This window comes from Eptatretus burgeri, chromosome 16, assembly GCF_056783735.1.
Source record: "Eptatretus burgeri isolate ZD-2024b chromosome 16, Ebu_testis_v1, whole genome shotgun sequence".
NCBI lineage: Eukaryota > Metazoa > Chordata > Myxini > Myxiniformes > Myxinidae > Eptatretus > Eptatretus burgeri.
Window position 1 is genome coordinate 12,395,101 of NC_140976.1, and position 16,339 is coordinate 12,411,439.

The following is a 16,339-nucleotide window of genomic DNA, read 5'->3' on the forward strand; positions in this document are numbered from 1 at the left end:
TCATCTTTCGTCAAGACAACGCTCGTTGTGGACACCTTCTGAAAATCATCAAGCAGCGGGCGTGAAGGAATTTCTGCTCCTTGGCCTTTTCATGTCGAGTTGGATGTCCATGGTGTTACTATACCTATTGCTGACCCTCCAATCAACTGTGGTCCACGTTCGTTTATGGAAATCGGCTGCAGTGAACCGGTTGAAATGGGGTAAAGCTCCTGGGATCTGTGGCATCCATGCTGAACTTCTCAAGGCTTGTGGAAATGCTGTACTCATGTTGTTGCATGCAGTTCTATGCTCTGCCTGGAAGACAGGCATCATCCCAACTGAGGCCTGGAACACAGGCCTGGAACACAGGCAGAGGGGCCTTGTTGTCCCTCTCTGTAAAGGGAAGGGTGATCACCAAGACTGCAACAACTCCTGAGGGGTGACACTGCTCTCAGTTCCGCGCAAGTTCTTTGCTCGGATAATTCCCGATAGGGTTCGCCACCATCTGCTTGAGCATCAGCGTCCAGAGCAGTCAGGCTTTACACCAAAGACGTCAACGATTGACCGTATCCTTGTTCTTGGGTCCCCACCGAATGCAGAAGAGAGTTTCGGCAGGGGCTGCTTGCAGCCTATGTTGATCTCTGTAAAGCGTTCAATTCAGTGAATCAGGATGCCCTCGGAGGATTCTTGGTCTTCGTGGGGTGCCACCAAAACTGATCGATCTGATGTCTAAACTCTGCTCTGGTACTGAGAGTGCTGTGAGATGTGGTGGTACCATCTCCTATTTATTTCCAGTTGTTACTGGAGTTTGTCAGGGGTGTGTACTGGCCCCCACACTTTTTCGCACTTGGATGGACTGGATTCTGGGGAGGATGCAGAGAGATAAAGCAGCGGTGCATCATTTGGGAATGTTAAGTTCTCTGACCTTGATTTCGCAGATGATTCAGTAATCTTTGCGGAGACTTCAGATATCCTTTTGGGGGCCCTCGAGGTACTGAATCAGGAGTCGGAGCCGCTGGGATTACGGGTTTCCTCGGTCAAAACGAAGATCCAAGCTTTCAATGACATCATGAATGCTGCTATTTTGTTTGTACCTGTTTGTGGTGAGGATGTTGAGGTCATGGAGAGATTCACTTACCTTGGCAGTGATATTCATGTCTCTTCTGGCTGTGAGCCTGAGGTCAACAGACGTCTGGGTCGGGCCTGGGGAATCATGGATTCACTGGATAATGGGGTGTGGTGCTGCCGGTACCTGTGCAGGAGGACGATAGTCCAAGTCTTCAGGTCTTTGGTGCTTCCAGTCTTGCTCTACGGATGTGAGACTTGGACTCTGACCAGGGATTTGAGATGGCGACTGAATTCTTTGGCAATCAAAATCCAAATATTGGTTTGCCCATGCATAAAGGTGGAAATTAATCCATGAAAATGATCATCATGGGGCCAATGGCCCTAAAAGGACCAGGTCTCTTCGGAAAATCCTTGGCTATCGCTGGTCGGACTTTGTGTCCAACGAGCGGTTGCTGGCAGAGACTCAAGTGAGATTTGGTAACTGCAGCTGTCTGGACATGTGGCTCGTTTTCCTGACGCTGATCCTGCTCACCAGATTCTCTCAGCGAGGGAGTCTCGTGAGTGGAGGAGGCCAATGGGCCGACCATGTGCCTCGTGGTTGTAGCAGGTTTGTCGGCATCTCAAGGAGATGGGGATGGGCCAGGCATCTTCCTGGGGGATAGCCAGACGGAGGCCCCTGGAGTACCGGCGGAAAGTGGACGCAACAACGCGCTGCTCCGGCGCATGCTCCCATACCTGACCTGACCTGACCTTTTCCCATCGAATTGTGAACCTGTCGAATACCCTTCATTCGGACGTGGTTCTAGTTAGTACCATCAATTGTTGCGTTTAAAGTTCGACTCGGTGTCATTTGGGTTCAGCTCGTCCCAAACATTATTTAGCCTTTCTTGTTTTAAAAGTACATCCTTTTTCACGTTTTTTTTTTGTCCTTTTTAATCAACTTTGTCACTTCTTTTCTTTGGCAATCAAAATCCAAATATTGGTCTGCCCATGCATAAAGGTGGAAATTAATCCATGAAAATGATCATCATGGGGCCAATGGCCCTAAAAGGATCAATATTCATGATGATGACATTAGAAGCATCTCTTTTAACCGCTTGCTCCACTTGCCGAGCGGTTGAAACGGAAGGAATTAGCTTGGAAAGTGTCCATCGGATCCATTTGAGCTACTGTGCTGTTGTGCAGAGACTGGACGCTGGAGGGTGCGAAGAAGAAGAAGGAGTTCGGGGTGAGAGGTCAGGAGGTGTATGTGCAGTGCCAAGCTGGTTACGTTCCGATGTTCGGTTGAATAAAACCGTTGGAGAATATTTGATTCCTCATTCTTGGAGTACTTTACGATACAACAGCCACATCATTGTCATACTACGGAGAATAATTTTGCGCCATGTTCTGAGAGACATTTTCCGGAGCAATGACGATCCAGACCCTGAGAACAATTCGTAATCTCTTGTTCAATGGTGTAATTGTTTGTACATCAACCATGGTTAGTTACGTTCACTCAATCTGACAAAAAGGAAACGAATTAACACCACACACAAAGGCAACGTCAATTTTTTGCAAAGGGGTTACAAGACATTATGTCTGGCCACACGTCCATGTATATTAAGCGGTGTATAAGATTTAGGCGTCGTTTAGTCTGTTATTTAAGAAAAAAATAATCTCCGTACATCGAAATGACATTTTATTTGCAGTGGATGATATGAATGAATCGGTGCAATTATCACTACTTTATAACAACAATATCACAAAACAAGAAAACTGTCGGATAAAAATTCATGAACCCAAAACGCTCCGCGAGAGCACGGCGAATGCATGGAAGAATATTATGAAAAGAAAGAAGAGTTCAGTTGTTGCGGCTTCCTGCGTCAAAACGTTGAATCTTCGCTTACATTTTGTTTTCGGCACTATATATTTATATATATATATATATATATATATATATATATATATATTAATCGGTTTGCTTATGTATGGGGTTTCCTTATCATCTCACAACAGCCATCATGAATATTTATACACGTCGGTTTGAAAAGAGCGGTGTATAGGTACGTCAGCGTAAGTTCATTGGAGCTCATCGAAAATTCAAACGACATCCGATTGAAAAAAGCTTGTCATAATTTGTGGGTCGACGATATTCGAGGAAAACAGACGAATCTCTGTAAAACTGCCTTGACCGAGCGAGCAGGTCCGAGTGGTGAAGGACGTGCTGAGGGAGGTTGTAGTAGTTGTTTTTTTTTGTTGTTGTTTTTGTTGTTGTTGTTGTTGTTGTGTTGCCAGGATTCCTCATGGCGGCCCGTGTGGAGATGGACGCGGCGCGCGAACTCGCCGACAGTCGTGCCGAGGTGGAAGCTCTTCAGGCCCAGCTGGAGCACACGAGGGTGAACGCAGGTGAGAGAACCTACTTTTACCTCAGAGAAAGAGTAAAGTGGAAACATTTCACGAATCGTGTTTGAAGGTAAAAAAAAAAAAAAAAACACAAATATTACTTTTTCCAAACAAACAGTTTAAAATGGTGTTTTTATTTATTCATAAATAATTTGATCCCAAAGTGATCGCATCGTTTAGAATGAGGTGTTTGTATTTTAATTTTAATATCTGGAATTCCAGATAACTTATTGTCATCGGACATCGTCCGTCTCCAATTTCGACTTCTCCGGCCAAACCGCTGGGCCGGTCCGGTTTGAAATTTGGTTACAACGTTCTTCTCGTGACTCTGTGAACAGGCATCGCAAAGCTCGCACCGGTCACGTGACTCCAAACGAGTCAAAATGGCCGACTTGGTCACTATTTGGGGAAAATCGTGCAAATTCCTTCCAAACCTTTCTCCTGATCCGTCAGTCAGAATGCGACCAAATTTGGGTTACAACATTAGGCCGGGGCCCACATAAACCACAGGGTCCAGTGGTCCTATTATTTTTTTCATTACCGAGGTATTAAATTCGAATATTGTTCAAAAGAAAGGCCTTCATTTCAATCAGCCCCTTGACCGACGAGAAAGGGCAAATATCATGTATTTATAGCTAAATGTGTATAATATGGAATAGGCAAAGCCTAGAAGCGAACGTGGAATTCTTCTTACATTCGATGCTGCAATTTTTGGTTACTTCGGCCTGGATTCGGGATCAGCGATCAAATAATGTAAATCACGATTAAAAATTATTTTTTGATGATGCAGAGATATCTTTATTAAAATCAGTGTTGGAAATATACACCATGTCTGATATTTGGGTCTTTCATGTCTCCGACGATGCCTTTGTCTCCCGGGACTCATCATTCCTCATGACAAAAACCCGGTAGCAAAAGGGTCATAGCCGACAACACGGATTCCAAATTGCCAGGGATTGTGTTGTTGTTGTTGTTGTTGTTGTTGTTGTTTCCTATTCTCTCATGTGCTCTCGTTGAGTATGAAGCTCATTACGTTCGTGAATAATCTACGTGAGGACATTGAGAGATATCCATTGTACCTTTCATTTGGTAACGCTGATTGGAGACTGGACAGGTGAACACGGTTAACCCTTTTTGAACTTGACCAAGTGATCCGACTGAAATGCCAAAATCAGGATTCTGCGCCTCTGTCGCTCTTTGTCTGTCTCTCTCTCTGTTCTCTGTGTCTCTGTCTCTCTTGCTGTCTCGCTCTCTCTCTCTGTCTCTGTCTCTGTCTCATCATTTCCTTAATAAGGTAGAATCTGCTCGTGGGTGCTGTTGTAGGTTGTACTGTGGTATTTAGTTATTACAGTATTCAATACAATAAACTTTAACACAGCTTGAGGCCATTTGGCCCATCATACCTGTGCTTCTTCAACACCACATAATCCAATGAATCTTTTATCCCTCAATTTCTGTGTGAGGAGAGGAGTTGGGGGACAAGGACAGGCACAGCACATCATTAGGATGTTGTCATACATGGCAAGTTGAAAGTGACAAAAACACAGGCTTTTAGTGTTTTAGTAATCAAAAGTGTTTTTTATTTATTTATTGGTCGTGATCAAATGGTGAGGTGATATTGTGTGTGGAATCTTGGGGTGTGTTCAGTTACCATGTTTTTTTGTAGAGCGCTCGCCAAGTGGATTAAGCATGAAAACAAAGCGCTCAATTTGAAACTTTAAGAGGAATGGCTGGCTTGGCAAGCACTAGCGAGCTTATTGGCAACTGAACACTCCTGGAGGGTGGTGACGTGGCCTTCGGTGAGCGCTCATGATGTCGCACAGCCAGTTGACTAGAGTGGTACTTTACATATCGGCTACAGATCTATCCGTCTGTGTGTCGATCCTTGCGAATAGAATGGAAACGAAACATTGCGTTTTTAAATTGATCGTACTTTCCATCCAATACGGGTTTTGATGATACTAAAACAGGTCTGCGGGTTTTCAGAAACAAAACGGGTCAAACCTGTGAAATCCGGGCCACTTGCAATCTGTGGTGTTGTATTGTTGTGGAGCCGGGTGTCGGCTGCGAGCACGACCGCTAGGTGGAGCAGTAGAGTCGGCTCCACCGAACACACGGAATTTAGATCGTGTTCCTCAGCGAACTCCAAAAGGCACGTGTCCCTTGCAGGACCGTGAATCGCCAATAATTCGGCTGCATGGAATAGGGTTAATTGCCAACTTCAATATACCTAAGTATCCACGCGGCAAAGCTCGCGGGGAATTCACACCCTCAGCAGGCCTCGAGCAGAACGAGCCGTTATCGTCCTTGAACCGTGCATAACCCAAGCGGATGGTTACCAAGACCTGTCGGTTCAAATGCACAATTTACCGTTTCCCAATTTCCCAACACGCACCGTGCTAAGCTAATTAAAGAAACACAGAAACGAGCTGATGCATTCAACAAAAGGGATATTTATTTTACAATAGGCAGGGAGGGAACACACAAAGAGCAGAGCTATCACAACTATAAGAAATGCAAATTTACACACAAGCACTTGTACAGTTGCTACTTAAAGACTGGCACACACACACACACACACACACACACACACACACACACACACACACACACACACACACACACACACACACACACACACACACACACACACACACGGACCCCGTCGGGTCTTTATTGAAAGCTTACAGCTTGAGGACATGTGAGCTGGAGACCAGAGACTGTGCTTGGACCTGTCCACCTCGTGTGGTCTTCGATGATCCGGCTCGGCGGGACTCGAATCCACAACACGCTGCCGCTCCAAGCACCAGGTACCGCGCCTTCCAACCGACCACGCACCAATCGACCAAGACCGAGGAGAAGATCAGCGATGACGATGACCCAGCGACGACGACAACGACCACCACGACCCCGACCACGACCCTTTACCACCCACGCTCCCAGCCTGGCATTCCTTGTATTCCTTTTTCCTCCGGGGTGAGCAAATCGCCATCTGAGGTGCTCTCCACCCTCCTTGGATGGGGCGTCGTGGGAAAGTCGCTCTCTGTGGCCATCTCAACCCCCATTGGCCGGCGTGGCATGGGAAAGTCACCCTCTGTGGCGTGATTGGACAAGGGGCACGCCCCTGCCTTCCTGGGCGGAGTCCCGGTCTGAGGCAATGGAAATTTCCGCCCACGTACATGGCCGAACACACGTGAGCAATGGCGTCGGTGTTTGAAGTGAAGTGAAGGAGGTTTGTTGTAAACGAAACTCCGCAGTGCACACATGTAATTCCCGTTAGACACAGGGAGGGGGCCCTAACTATAAACACACTTTCCGATATAACTGTTCTACAAGGACCTGAATGTTGAGTGCAGTAAGCTTCCAAATTCGTAACAGTATGTGTATATATATATATATATATATACACACACAATTCATTAATAGATGTAGCAAAAGGGAATGGTGTAAAGCAGACAACACTGACCTTGTGTGCATAAAACTCCATCAAACTTGAGCATGCAACACCAGCGCACCACTTTACCGTGTAATGCAGGCATACCAACCCATGGTACCATACACCTGTACCTGTTCACGCACAACCTGCGCAACAAGCTTGCCAGCACACTTGACTTGCACAACACACAATGGACACAAACAGGAGGGTGGCAACAACACGATGCTCTCCGGTCGGAAAGTGTGTAAGAAAGGAAATGATAAGTGCATGCGCATTTGTATCCTTATAATACCAGATCATACTAATAGTGAAGTAAGAAAGAGCAGAACTCCAATCAATAATGCTGACATTGATGTACAATATTTATTTTTAAATAAAACGTTTTTTGGGCAGTTGGGATGAAGGGATTTTTTTGAGAGGAGGAATGAACAAATCAAATAACTGACCAAATATGGCAATGGAGTATCGGGAGGAACCAAAATGGACAAAGATGGAGTCATGAGGAAGAACCTGGGTAGGATTCGGATTTCGGCTGCTACTCCTCTACCCTTAAACCCAACCAGACGCAGCCAGGTGAATCTTACAGAAACGATTTGCAATATTCACCCCTCCAGAGACAAAGAAAGAACGAACGAGAGATTGAGGACACGAAGAAACCACATGCATGCACACTCACGCACACATACTCGCAACCATCTCTTGTCCAGAAATACTACTTCTTCACCTGAACATGACAATGTACACAGCAATCTACCAACACACACATCAATACACTGGCCCTCTTTATAATGAAGTTCCCTTTCTGCTGAACACTAATGACACACTTCCAGTTTGATTGATCGATTAATTGATTTCTATATATATTTTAAAAGCATTCCCCATTTTTAAAAATTTTAAATTTTAAAAAATTCTTTCTCACAACTTCCAATGCTGTGGGAATCTGTTTACATGAAAACCAATACAACCAAAATTAAACAAGAGATTACAATGACTTAATCAAACTGTTAGCACAATAACCCCCCTCTAACATAATGGAATGCATCTTCATAGTGTGCTGTGTCACGTGATTGGGTTTTCGTATATCATGCCTCGCCCGCTAGGGGTGGCAGGAGTGTACTTCTGGTCGCGCAATAAAGCGGAGTTGATGCTGGCCCGCGTGCTTCTTGCGTCCCACTGCACCTCGTACACTCTAGTTGGCTGACGAGGATGGTTGAATACGGACTTGTGCCCGTTTTCGACGGAGACGACTTCGAATTGTTTTCGGAGCAATTGGAATGCTATTTCCACGCGAACGATGTGGTCGACGAGAGCAAACAGAAGTCGATCTTGCTCGCTTCGCTTTCGCCGGAGCATTATCGGCTACTGGGTGATTTGGTGGCACCGAACATGCCCCGGGATGACGAGCTGTCGTTTCGGAACATTGTGGAGAAGATGAAAGCACACATGGCGCCGGAGATGTCATTACAGCTCGCTCGATACCAGTTCGATCGCCTCTCGAAAGGAGCAGAGGAGCGCGTCGCTGATTTTGTGGCGCGGATTAAGCATTCTTCCGTGGCCTGCAAGTTCACGGCGGGGGAGCGTCCAACTCGGCTCAGAGATCGTTTTATTGCTGGTTTACGAGATGCGAAGATGGTTTCAGCGGTTTTACGGCTGAAGGATGAAGCCATTACATTTGACTCGGCAGTCAGCACGGCCACAGCGGTCGAGCAGACTCGCGGGGATGTTCGAGCCATCACCGGCCACGCGGGGTCGCGAGCACCCCGGGACGCGCGCGCGACCTTCGATGCGGGTCGGACGTCGCCACGCGGCCGAGCGTGCGGCGGGGTGACCCCGCGGACATGCTTGGGATGTGGAGGTCGACACCTGCGCCGTACATGCCCGTGAAAAGGCAACGTGTGTTTGAATTGTCACAAGGTGGGTCATTTGGCGCGTGTGTGCCGTGGGGCGACGGCCACCGTTAAGGTCATGGACGGCGATGTGCGAGGCGACTCGGGGCGGAACCAGCGGCCATTGTTGAGCCTGTTTTCAATTGGCCCGGCGACGGCGCGCCCGATGACGGTGGAAGCCGAAGTGAACGAAACGCCGATCACGTTCCAGGTCGATACGGGAGCAGCGGTGTCGCTCATTGGCGAACAGACTGCGCGTAGACTCAACGGCTTGAAGCTTATCAGGTCAAACCTCACGCTGTTGACGTACACCCGCGAGAAGATAACGCCAGTCGGGATGGCAGACGTGTCTGTGCGGTACCAAGGCCAGGTCGCCACGCTTCGGGTGTACGTCGTGCGGGGGAGGGGGCCGTCTCTCCTCGGCCGAGATTGGATGGCCCGCATCAGGCTAGACTGGGCCGCAGTTCACCTTGTGCAACCCGTGCCGAGCCAGTGGGAGGATCAGTTGGAGGAGATTCTTCAAAGACATCAAGGGTTGTTTAGCGACGACCTTGGGAAACTCAAGGGCATGGAGGCAAAACTCTTCTTGAAGGAGGGGGTGGTTCCTCGGTTTTGTAAACCGCGTCCAGTGCCGTATGCCCTGCGGGACAAGGTCAAGGGTAAACTGGATAGGCTGGAGGCCTGTGGAGTGATCGAACGGGTGTCGTGCTCGGATTGGGCCACCCCGGTTGTCACGGTGCTGAAACGGAATGGAGACGTCCGATTGTGCGGGGACTTCAAATCCACGGTTAACCCGGGGCTCAGCGTGGAGCAATATCCATTGCCGTCAATCGATGAAATATATGCGCGATTGGCGGGGAGTCAATACTTCACGAAGCTAGACCTGCGTGATGCATATTTTCACCTGCCGATGGATCCCGGGAGTAGCGAGCTTTTGACAATCAACACGTGTCAAGGACTCTATCGATATACCCGACTATGTTTTGGGATTGCTTCGGCCTCAGCTTTGTGGCAGAAAGCCATGGATCAGGTTTGCATTGGCCTGCCCGCTCAAACCTACCTGGACGATGTGCTCATTGCGGGGAAAACGGCGGACGAGCATCTTGCGAACATTGCCCAAGTGCTGACAAAGCTAGAAGCGTGCGGCCTGCGCTTGAACAGGGACAACTGCGCATTCTTCAAGCAGCGCTTGGAATACCTCGGGCACATCATCACTCCGGAGGGGCTGTTGAAAGGTCCTCGGAAGGTGGAGGCGATTCAGCACATGCCACCGCCTCGCGACAAGACGCAGCTGCGCTCGTTCATTGGTATGGCCCAGTATTACCAAAGGTTCGTGCGCGGGCTCAGCTCACAACTTGCGCTGTTAACGCGGTTGCTCAAGAAGGACGAGCGCTGGGCTTGGGGGCCTGCACACCAGGCGTCGTTCGACCGCGTCAAGCGGCTGCTCACAGAGGATACGTCCCCGTGCACTACGAGCCTGCGCGTCCGCTCCTATTGGTATGCGACAGCTCTGCATATGGCATTGGGGCAGTGCTCTCCCACAGGATAGACGATGGTTCCGAGCGGCCTGTTTGTTTTGCATCCCGGACCCTGTCCACAGCAGAGCGCGGATATGCCCAGATTGAGCGTGAGGCTCTCAGCCTCGTCTGGTTTGTGCGGAGGTTTCATCAATACCTGCTGGGGCGGCATTTCACTTTGCAGACGGATCACAAACCGCTTCAATTCATCCTGAGACCCGAACGCGGGGTGCCGGTGGTAGCAGCCGCGCGAATACAGCGGTGGTGTCTGTTTCTGGGTGCTTACGATTATGATATTCAGTTCCGAAGCACCGAGAAGCATGCTAACTGCGACGGGCTCTCTCGCTTGCCATGTGCGGAGGGTCCAGCTGCGTCTGAGTTGGGCGACCGGGTCGATGTGTTCGCGCTGGGCCAGGTCCAAAGCGGGCCGGTCACGGCCAGGCAGGTCGCGGTGGAATCGGCTCGTGATCCGGTGCTTGCCCGTGTCGTCCAGGCGATTTCTACGGGGAATTGGAGCGATCTGCCTTCAACACCGGCATTTCAACCTTTCACGTCACGCGCAGCGGAGCTGTCGTTGGTCCAACGGTGCGTAATGTGGGGAATGAGGACTGTGATTCCACCGAGGTTCAGGCAGCGGTGTTTGTAAGAACTGCATGTCAGTCACCTTGGCATCGTGAAGACCAAGAGTCTTGCTCGTAGCCTGTTGTGGTAGCCGGGGTTGGACAAAGACATTGAGCAGTTGGTTAAGCGTTGCGCCACGTGCCAGACAGATGCTGATGACCCGCGTCGAGCTTCGGGTCTCTGGCCTGTGCCAGACCGAGCTTGGCAGAGGGTCCATGTAGATTTTGCGGGACCGGTTAATGGCAAAATGTTTTTGATTGTGATCGATGCATTCTCTAAATGGCCGGAGGTTGTAGTAATGCAGCGTCTGAGCCTGGGCTGTCTGGTGGCGCTGCCCGTCCGAGGCGGGTCAGGGTGCGGCCGCGGTATTTGGAGGATTATGAGTGTTGATGGGTTTCAGATGGTCATGTTGTGATTGTCCGTTCATCGTGTGACGGGTCATTTTATGAGGGGAGGAGTGTGCTGTGTCACGTGATTGGGTTTTCGTATATCATGCCTCGCCCGCTAGGGGTGGCAGGAGTGTACTTCTGGTCGCGCAATAAAGCGGAGTTGATGCTGGCCCGCGTGCTTCTTGTGTCCCACTGCACCTCGTACACTCTACATAGCATGAACCACAAAATCATCCTTAACAGAACAAATTCTTGCAAATCTAATAAGCTGAGATGAAAATTCATTGTAATCTATCTTAACCGGTACATTACTATATGGAAAAGCACACAAGACAACAGGAAAACTAAAATACAGTAGTCAACTTTATGATACATATTTGTATTGAAACAATTGTTTCCAGCTCAAACGAACACATCCAAATATGCCACTGCAGACTACACTATCATCATTACTACTATTATCTGCTATTAAGCTTTCTGGAAAATCCTATGAATCAGCCGATCAAAATACCTAAAATTAATCACACAAATATCAATATAACAACATGTAGAAGACAACATTTTAGCTAAGCCTAACTTCTTCTCCTTCATCAACTTCTGCACAAATGAGAACTCACAATAAACAAGAAAAATATCCGATAAAATGGGGCTACAGTTCCCTCCCATTGGAATGCCTTCTTTTGCTGAAATACTTTCCCACAAAAAGATACAAATGTGTAAAAAAAAATTGAAATTAACAGCATCTTCATTGTTGTTCATCAAAACAATTAAAACCCATATATTTCTCTGAGAAAAGAATGACTTATCCAACCTCATACATAAGAAGTTATTGAAAGAGCTTAAAACTTTATCAGCAAGAGCGAGAATTGCTTTACAATACATATCCCCCTACCGGTCTCAAAGAATGTTGGGGAGATAAACATTTGTTTGCGTTTAACGCACGCTAGAGCCGATACCGGAACCAAAATGAAGAAGAAACTCTCTAACCCACCGTGTTTCGTTCGTTTCTAGGCTTTGCCTATTTCATATTAAAAATTTGAATTGCACTCTTCAACGTCGCAAAGTCAACAGATATGCCTCTGCCCACATTATTTAAGGCTTTTATGTTAAAAATATAATATGGTTGCTGAATCATGTGGCCAATGACATCATCAATCCCCCCCTCCCCCCCCCCAAAATACAATTTATCCCTAGATGACCCTCAAAAATTTTCATACTGATCAGATAAAGTGTTTGACGTATGCAATTCTGATGTCATAATGAAGCCACCGATGACATCATCAAAAAAATTACAATTATTTCGCATGGGGAGTATTTCACATGTGCCAAGTTTCAATTTTTTTTCTGTGGAGCGGTTTTGGACATAGAGGTACAAAGTTTCTCCTCTTTTCCAACATGGCTGCCATACCACTTGACCTATGACAGTTATCATGAAAACGTTCTCCATGAGTAGTCGCACCTATGGTGAAAATTGTGTCGATCCGATAAGCGGTTGCAGAGAAAACAGAAAATTAGCACAGACTGACAACTCTAAATCATTCCTGGTATTAACTACTTTCTGAGCGAAAGACCCCCATCCTAACTCTCCTCTTCTTCACTGTATAGTCTCTGAGAGCCAAGGAAAACCATGTTGTGAGTGTTTTGGAATTGTCATATTGGCTCTATTTATGTACAAATCAACCAACCCAAAAATAAACTTTGAAAAACTCCCTCCAAGTCTGAGACATCTGTTATAGCCATGAACCGGAAAAGCTACTCTGGTATCATTTGCCTTGCTATTTCTTCCGAAATGTTTTCTCTGCCTGGCTATACAAGGGTTTATAGATAAACCTTGCACTTCTTTGATGGCAGACCTTCGAAGCATAGCTATCTTTGTGTACCATCATAAATGGACTTGCTGTTATTTCCTTGGAAAAGTAAATCATCTTCAATCTCTCCTTCTCTCACCTTTTTTTTTTGCTGTTGTATGACCTCCACCACCGAAGGTGGACGGAAGTTGTTTTCACTGTCTGTTCTGTCTGTTTGTTTTACTGTGAGCAGGGTATCTCAGACAGATTCGGACGAAACTTGGTGGACAGGTTGGGTGTGTGACGAGGGCAAATTAATTGGATTTGGTGAAGATCGGTATCCATATCTGGATCCAGGTACGGGAATTTTCAAAATAATTCTTTACAATTGAGACATTGGGCCAAAAATTATATTGTCAGAGCCCAACATTCATGGTTCCGCAATTCGCGGACCCCGCGCATTCACGGTTCATGAAATGTGATCTACATTCGCAACCCTGTGCTTTGCGTGTTCGTATTTTTTTTCTTGTGGGCGTATTCACGGTTTTTCTGACATGCTTCTACATTTGCGGCCTTGTGCTTTGCGTGTTCGTGGTTTTTAGCTGGCCGATTCGAGGTTTTTCATTGGATTTTTGATTTCCCCTTATGAATCACAAACCGCCGGGAACCTATCCCCTTTTTCCCATTGAAACAATGCCCCGACATTCGCGGAATTTTTCGAAAACTTATATGTCAGGGTCTGACAGTATAGCACGATATCACAAAACGTTGTGGATGGATTATGACAAAACTTAGTGGATGTGTTGGTTTGGTGACAAGAACAAGCCGATTCGATTTTGGTTCAGGTCTGGATCCAGATCTGACCTATCAGTGGGATACAAAGCGTAGCCTGTTCGGTCTGGCGGAGGTATGCGCTCCACCGAGTGCCGTTCGAGTTAACAGTTTTGATATCAACCTCACTGCTATGAAATAGCTAGGATTTTGATGCTACTTTAGATTTATGAAATATCATCTTTTCCTGAAAGTCGTTAATCGGTCACATTTTCTGGTTTTTCTTCTCCATAATTTTCAAACCCACATACTCCACTTTCTTGCAGTAACTTTTTGTATTTTCCGAACGATAATGTTATTTCCAAGACTTTTCCTCCTTTTAAATCGCCTTCTATATATATCGCAAAGAAGCTGGAATGCTGTCGAGTAATAGTCTAAGTCTGTCTTAGCATCAGCATGCTTGGTCTGGAAAACTTTCAAGTTTGTCCTGGAAACCTCCTGGAAATTTGATCTTCAATGGCTGTGCGAACCGGGAATTTTTCATCACTGATATAATTTGTAATGCTTGACCGATTGCATTAATCTGTCTGAGATTATCAAGAATGTTGTTTTATTTAATTTGCACTTTTATCCATCAGAACAACGTGCTGTTTTGCTGGAGCAGGGTTTGTTAGAGAGCCAGAAGAAATTGGATGCAGCGCGAAATGAGTGCCTTGACCTGGAAAAGAAGCTACAGGATTCAGGTGTGTTTGGAAAGGGAAGGGGGAAGGGGGGGGGAGGTATGAAAGGGGTATGAAGGTAGGTGTGGTGGTAATGATCCCTGTAATTCAGGATGTTGTGCGGTACTCATGGTTTTGACATGAAGCTGCATTGTTAGTTTTGAGGACAAACCTTGTTCAGCATATGAAAAAAAAAAAAGATCATAAAATTAATTATTTGAGGATAACCTAATAGTGTCATATTGTTGGGGTGAGTCAGAATTGATGCTTCGGCCCAAAAATATAAAAATTGATTTGTAAAGTTTCTTTTTCCAACTGACAACCCCCGTCCCACCTTCTCCCCTTCACCATCACTCTCTCCTTACAAAAGAAATCCTTATTTTTGGAGCATCTAGTTCCTTATCTCCTCATTCTAAAGAACTGTATACAAACGAAGGGCAGCGAAACAACAAATTTGCATCTGTTACAGCTGCAGCGTTTCCCCTGGTAATCGCCTTTTTAAGTACCACTGTGCATTCTGCTCAACACCGGCAATATGCCAGGCAGATGTAATCCAGACTACGGGTGTGAGAACCACATTCTTATGATGTTGAGTTTGCATTTGTGGCGACTTGGGAAAACAATACGAAGCACGATGTGTCCTTTGTGTTTGGCTTTATTGTTATGTTTGATTAGTGAAACATCAGCTCAACTGTATGAAACACAAATGTTATTGAAGCATGTATTTGACTCCATCAAGCAGTTTTTAGATGTCTCTGCCACCTCTGCACCTCAATTGTAAGATTTGTTTGAAATTTCCTTGTTTGGTGCATTATTGGCATGGGTGATGATGTGAGTTAGCATGGTGTTGAAATGCTTTCAATTAAGTGGTCACATAACTGCTGTTCTTTTTCCCATTATACAAGGGTCCAGGCCCCATGAAGGAGCTAAATGACTGGTTTACGGATTACCAGAGGGTATTAGGATGTGGTGGTAGTGGTGGTGGCGGGCATGCATTAGGAGGAAAGTAAGAATAATACAAAAAAGGAGCAATGGCTTGGAGAGGAACAGACTGGTAAAACCAATCTGCCTGTATAGAAGAGATCATTGGTGCTTGTGAGTAGTGATGTGATAGGCAGCGCATATGGAGAAGAACTAAGTGACAAGGATGTTTGGTGAGTGGTGGCAATCGCAGTGATGTGGAACACTGTCAAAACCAAAAATTTTCCTCACAGTGCTGCCAGTGGAATTGAATCTCTCAAATGTGTCATAAACTTTAACTCAACTTTCGAAAAGGTGGGTTTCACTTTTTAGAAAAGGTAATCTAGCTTTTGGGAAGAGGCATTCATTCACATACAGCTTATGAAGTCTTCATGCTCTTCTATAGGCTTACCACGTGCGATTGATTCCTCTTTCATGACCTTCATACTTAACTGACTTAACCATATGTGCTCTAATCAGAGCCAGTAATACCTTTTTACCCCTCAGCCCGAATTGGCTAAGGGGTATTTTCGTCACAGGCGTTGTCCAGGCGGGCGTCCGTCTGTCAACTTTTGGTTTCCGTAAATTTCGAGAACGCCTTGTCCGATTAAATCCATTTTTGCTGGGTGTGTTGGGGTTGAGTAGAGGAAGGTTCCTTTCGAAAATGGGCGCGCTGCGATTTTCACTGTGGCCTCCATGGCAGCCATCTTGAAATTGGTTTCCGTCGATTTCGAGGAGAACGCCTTGTCCGATTAAATCCATTTTTGCTGGGTGTGTTGGGGTTGAGTCGAGGAAGGTTCCTTTCGAAAATGGGCTTGCTG

The 16,339-nt window shown here is 46.4% G+C and overlaps 1 protein-coding gene across 7 annotated transcripts in view; it reads left to right on the forward strand.

Moving 5' to 3' along the window:
* The first annotated feature begins 3,172 nt into the window (after positions 1-3,172).
* The window catches only part of TPR (translocated promoter region, nuclear basket protein), a 95,312-nt gene continuing 82,145 nt past the window's right edge, over positions 3,173-16,339 (forward strand). For 5 of the 7 annotated variants that reach the window (XM_085859481.1, XM_085859482.1, XM_085859484.1 and 2 more), the window contains exons 1-2: positions 3,174-3,435; positions 14,478-14,582. In XM_085859481.1, coding sequence (XP_085715607.1) covers positions 3,333-3,435; positions 14,478-14,582 — 208 coding nt within the window. In that variant the 5' untranslated portion in view covers positions 3,174-3,332. Of the gene's footprint in view, positions 3,436-14,477; positions 14,583-16,339 lie in introns of all 7 variants that reach the window. The other 2 variants (XM_085859480.1, XM_085859486.1) reach the window with 1 other exon arrangement.